The following is a 6000-nucleotide window of genomic DNA, read 5'->3' as shown; positions in this document are numbered from 1 at the left end:
AGTTGAAGAATAAAATGCTTTGGAGCATTCACAAAATAATACGTTGCAAGAATCGGTTTGAATTAACAATAGATTCTCAATCAAATGGTTATCCCAGGAATTGTTACGTGCCCAAAGATCCACACCGCTATACAATATGCACATTATTATTATTATTATTTACTCCACTCAGATTTCTTTCCCCCTGGCAACACAAAGCTGAAACCTGATTGGATAAATGCTGCAGTTTCAACAAACATCCCCACAATGGAAACCAACTTCTGTACAATACGTTTTTATTTAAATAAACATCTGACTAAAACGCCAGAATTGACCGAAAATATAGAGCATAAAAATAATATTTCATACAAATTATGATACATCTTTACATTCCAGCACTCATTGGCAGTTATAATACTTCTAGTGTACGAATAACAAAACACACACACACACACACACACACACACACACACACACACACACACACACACACACACACACACACACACACACAAAGCCACAGGTTTACCTTTCAGTGTATCAGAAGGAAATGTCCACAAATGGACACTCTGTGAATAAATAAGGCTGCTACCAGATTGTCTATCGTCTATTTTCACTTTCTATGATCTTAAAAGAGAACTGCAATTTTTTTTTAGAATTTTGCGCATCATTCACAATCCTTATGTAAGACAAGAACACATTTGTTATGCATTCTAACTCATAAAGGTTGACAAGTCTGAGGTGGCTAACACTGAAGCTAATAAAAGTACACTATTGCACACTTAAAATTTGCTAAAAAACATCCAAAAAGCGCCAACAATACTCCATTTACATGTCGTGATCTGAATATTAACAAGTATTAGCGATGTTGTTATTATAAGCGCTAATGCAGAGGAACTACTTTTAGAGAGCTAACTAGCTTATGTTGACATATTAAGCTGCTGTATCGCCTCTGAGTTGGTGAAAGTTAATTCTAGATTATAAATCATGTCTCTCACCTGGATAGTAGAAGGTTGTGGACATAAACCCACAAGTTGGTCAACTTTGACATCCAACTTAGGGCGAGAAAGACACGAAAAAACACTTTTTTCCCCCTAAACCTTTGTGAGGATTATGATGAATTGTTGCTGTAAATGGGAAGATATAAACATCCCATCAGTCTTTATCCTAGTGAGAGCAGACATTGTACAGTAGGTGATTGCTTTATTATGGTTGTATATCTTGTTTAGCACTTAGCAATACTGCTACATGATGCTTAGTGTTTGACTAAAGCTGCATCTGTTTAGCACACATCTTCTAAAACTAGTAGATCATCCTCCTTATATTCAGGCTCAAAAATAAGAAGTTTCTGGATCATCATTTGTCCCAAAGTAGTCTTTGTTGTCTCTCATCAAGTCTGCCATGATTAGTAGTCTTGTTGTTGTTGAAGGGAAAGTGAACGTCTGTGAAATTAATATGCAGCGGTATGCTTAAAATGATCAAAATATGTAAATATTACATGTTATTATGAGTGTTACTAGATACTACTCTCTACCTGACACTTTGAAAAGTATATGGGTTGTGGAGCCACAATCGTGTTCCCATGTTAAGTTTTTACTCATTTTTACGAATTGGGTTTTATCTAGTCTGCACTTTGTCTGTGTTATTATTATTATTGGCTTTTATCTAGTTTGCACTTTGTATTATTACTATTATCATTATTCTCAACTTATCTTTGCCTTATTCTTTTTATTGTCCTATTTTAATGATGTTGGATCTGTGTTGTTGTTGTTGTTGGGGACAAGTGTTGTAAATTAGCTTTGGCTACAAACACTATGATGCATGTCTATGTTTCTGTATCTCTCCCTATTTCAAATAAACCTTCATATATACATATATACTTACGGAGTGTGTATAAAACAATGTTTTTGTAAGAGCGCCCATAAACTCCATTGATAGCTGACTTTTGTTAGCATTTTTTTGTTTTAGAATGCATAAAAAACCAAAGACATGTTCCTGTCTTACATAAGGATTGTGAATGATAGACAGAAAAGTGCACTTCTCCTTTAAATGTAGTGGTTTTATGAATAGCATGTTCAATCAATGCTTTCAAACTTATATATATATGTATATATATATATATATTAAATATATATATTTCAGCATACCAATATTTTGCATTTAGTAGTCCGTTGAGGGAAATGAGTGTAAGCCATGCAAAGGCACTGCAACCCTCTCAGGCCACATTTGACTTGCAAAACTGCTCTTTAGTAATCTGAAGTCAAAAGTATTCAACGTGTGAGGCTGCCAGAATACTTTCCGGGTTAGAAGTAGTCTCTTCGCCGCGAGTCGTCGCTGGTGAAAGACGGGTTCCACTGGGCGGGGTAGATGCAGGAGTGGCGAGACCCCGGCAGACCTGTGAACGGGTACAAGCCGTTTCTCTCCAGGTCAGAGTTCCGTAACGCAGGCTGCAATGATCAAATAAAATACAATAAAAAAGTGGTGCCGTGGAGAGAGATGTGAGGCAGGAGAAGTCTTACAGAATAGTAAATGTCAGTCATCTGCAGCAGGTTCTTGGTGCTGCCGTTCTCCTGCATCTCAATGGTCTCCCGCCCCCACTCCGTGGAGATGCGGTTGCTCTTGGGGAAGTCGGCGTACGGAGACATCTGAAGATCTCCACTCTTGAAGATGATCTTGTTGATGTCGTTCTTATCCCGCCTGGAAGGGGAAATACTTCTCGTTATACTTGTGTGCAGTTTAATAGGAGAATTTGGTCACGTTCAGTTAAAAGTAATAATCACCGTATGTCATTCGAATCACTTTTCATTGGTAACTGCGTCGGTAACACTTTTCATTTCAGCGTATATATCGGACTTTATTGTATTTGTACAACTACAACACAACTACATCAACAGTTTATACACATAATAGGAATATTTCATATTCAATTAGATTTTGATACACCTTCACCTTTGATAGCATGAGAAAGCATGTGCAAACTTTTGACTGTTACTGCGTGAATCATGGGAGTCCAAACTTTTTCCATTGAGGGACACACTGAAAAATGACAAGATGCTCAAGACCAGGGGTCACCAACGCGGTGCCCGCGGGCACCAGGTAGCCCGTAAGGACTAGATGAGTAGCTCGCCGGCCTGTTCTAAAAATAGCTGAAATAGCAGCACTTACCAGTGAGCTGCCTCTATTTTTTAAATTTTATTTATTTACTAGCAAGTTGGTCTCGCTTTGCCCGACATTTTTAATTCCAAGAGAGACAAAACTCAAATACAATTTGGAAATCCAAGAAAATATTTTAAAGACTTGGTCTTCACTTGTTTAAATAAATTCATACATTTTTTTACTTTGCTTCTTATAACTTTCAGAAAGACAATTTTAGAGAAAAAATGCAACGTTAAAAATGATTTTAGGATTTTTAAACACATATACCTTTTTACCTTTTTAAATTCCTTCCTCTTCTTTCCTGACAATTTAAATCAATGTTCAAGTACATGTATTTTTTATATTGTAAAGAATAATAAATACATTTTGATTTAATTCTTCATTTTAGCTTCTGTTTTTTCGACGAAGAATATTTGTGAAATATTTCTTCAAACTTATTATGATTAAAATTTCAAAAAAATTATTCTGGCAAATCTAGAAAATCTGTAGAATCAAATTTAAATCTTATTTCAAAGTCTTTTGAATTTCTTTTAAAATTTTTGTTCTGGAAAATCTAGAAGAAATAATGATGTGTCTTTGTTAGAAATATAGCTTGGTCCAATTTGTTATATATTCTAACAAAGTGTAGATTGGATTTTAACCTATTTAATCAAAATTCTAAAATTATCTTAATCAGGAAAAATTACTAATGATGTTCCATAAATTCTTTTTTTTAAGTTTTTCTCTTTTTTTCGGTTGAATTTTGAATTTTAAAGAGTCGAAATTGAAGATAAACTGTTTCAAAATTTAATTGTCATTTTTTTCGTGTTTTCTCCTCTTTTAAACCGTTCAATTAAGTGTAAATATCATTAATTATTAATAATAACATAGAGTTAAAGGTAAATTGAGCAAATTGGCTATTTCTGGCAATTAATTTAAGTGTGTATCAAACTGGTAGCCCTTCACATTAAGCAGTACCCAAAAAGTAGCCCTTGGGTTCAAAAAGGTTGGTGACCCCTGCTCAAGACCATCTTGATATTTTTAATTTTTTACAATACTAGGGCTGGGCGATATGGCCTTTTTGTAAAAAAATATCTCAATATTTTTAGGCCATGTCACGATACACGATATATATCTGGATATTTTGCCTTAGCCTTGAATGAACACTTGATGCATATAATCACAGCAGTATGATGATTCTATGTGTCTACATTAAAACATTCTTGCATTAATATATGCTCATTTTAAACTTTCATGCAGAGAGGGAAATCACAACTAAGTCAATTGACCAAAAGTGTATTTATGAAACAGTTATTAAGCAGCGGCACAAACATTCATGTCATTTCCAAAACAGAAAGTGCAAGATTGTCAGAGACATTTTAAAACAAGCTATTAGTGCACTTTTGGGCATGTCACTAAGATGACTTCTCAAAACAACACTCAATTAAAGTGCACTTTTTGTACAGGACGCCACTACAATAGTTTAAAACAAATAAAGTGCACTTTTGTGCATGATGTCACACAAGATATTTCAATAAGTGTCAAATAAAAATGAGCTGCATAATAGGAGATCAAATAGTGTATGTCCTTCGCTATGTGGTAGGTTCCTGCGGACGTTATCTCCTTCTGTTGTTGACCATTTTTTTCATACGGTGTTGATCTGGAAATGGTTGCTTGGGCATTTTGTTGGTGTGGCACCGAACGGAGATGTTGACATGCGGAGTAAGCACTCTACATTCTCTAGCGGGTGACTTTTCAAATGATGCTACATATTAGCAGTAATGCTACTTTTTGTAGCAACGCTTTTGCCCCACACTTGACAAATTACGGTTGTCTGTTCGACATATTCCCACTTGAAGCCAAACCACCGCCAGACGATGGACCCCCTGCTGTTTTTCTTGGGAATTCATTCTTCCTTCATTTGTTACCAGATTTGCACCTTCTTTCTCTCGTATTACCACTCGCACCACAGCTAAGGTTACTCATGCCGCTACCTCTCTGCTCAGCGAGGGCGTATACGTATGTGACGTATGTAAGAAGGTGCGCTTGTTTTACGTCTCTGTGAGAAGGAGAGACAACAGAGAGTGATAAGAGCCTGTAGTGTAATGCCCGCAGCTAAAAGCAACTTAGAACTCGAATACCACGATATAGTCATTTTCTATATCGCACAGAGACAAACCCGCGATATATCGAGTATATTCCATATATCGCCCAGCCCTATACTATTTATAGATTTTTTGGAAAAGAAAAAAACAGGCTGCATGTCAGCGCTGTGTTATTAGTGTCAACATTTATTCTTGTTACATTTACCTGCTCTTTTATTTCACTTTGGATGTTAGTTAATAGTAATAGCAGTTTTAGAACTACAGTAGAACCGCGATTTACAAACCCCTCCTTTGCAAATTTTTCGGTTTGCAAACCTTTAGATCGAGCTCTAAATGTCTCGGTGTGCGAACACTTAATTTATTTTTATTGGTCGACACAAGGTAAAAAGGTTTTTTCTTTTTTTGTTATTTATTGTAGCAACATGGTGGTTGACGTTTGTACAATATATATATATATATGTGTGTGTGTGTACATATATACACACATACTGTATGTATATATATATATATACATACATATCTACATATATACATACATATATATATACATATGTACATATATATGCACATATATACACACATGTACACACATGTACATATACATATATATTTATACATATGTACATATATACACAATTACATATGTACACATATATATACACACATGTACATATACATATATATACATATGTACATATATACACATACACTACCGTTCAAAAGTTTGGGGTCACCCAAACAATTTTGTGCAATAGCCTTCATTTCTAAGAACAAGAATAGA

The 6000-nt window shown here is 35.1% G+C and overlaps 1 protein-coding gene across 3 annotated transcripts in view; it reads right to left on the bottom strand.

Moving 5' to 3' along the window:
• Positions 1-238: 238 nt before the first annotated feature.
• Positions 239-6000, bottom strand: part of heg1 (heart development protein with EGF-like domains 1) — a 61040-nt gene continuing 55278 nt past the window's right edge. For 2 of the 3 annotated variants that reach the window (XM_062068857.1, XM_062068856.1), the window contains exons 13-14: positions 2499-2676; positions 239-2426 (exon numbers count right to left, since the gene is read on the bottom strand). In XM_062068857.1, the coding sequence (XP_061924841.1) occupies positions 2283-2426; positions 2499-2676 (322 nt within the window). In that variant the 3' untranslated portion in view covers positions 239-2282. The remainder of the gene's footprint in view (positions 2427-2498; positions 2677-6000) is intronic. The other variant, XM_062068858.1, reaches the window with a different exon arrangement.

Source organism: Entelurus aequoreus, linkage group LG14 (assembly GCF_033978785.1).
Source record: "Entelurus aequoreus isolate RoL-2023_Sb linkage group LG14, RoL_Eaeq_v1.1, whole genome shotgun sequence".
Classification (NCBI taxonomy): domain Eukaryota; kingdom Metazoa; phylum Chordata; class Actinopteri; order Syngnathiformes; family Syngnathidae; genus Entelurus; species Entelurus aequoreus.
Note: the sequence above shows the minus strand (reverse complement) of the source record. Positions and strands in the feature narration are given on the sequence as shown.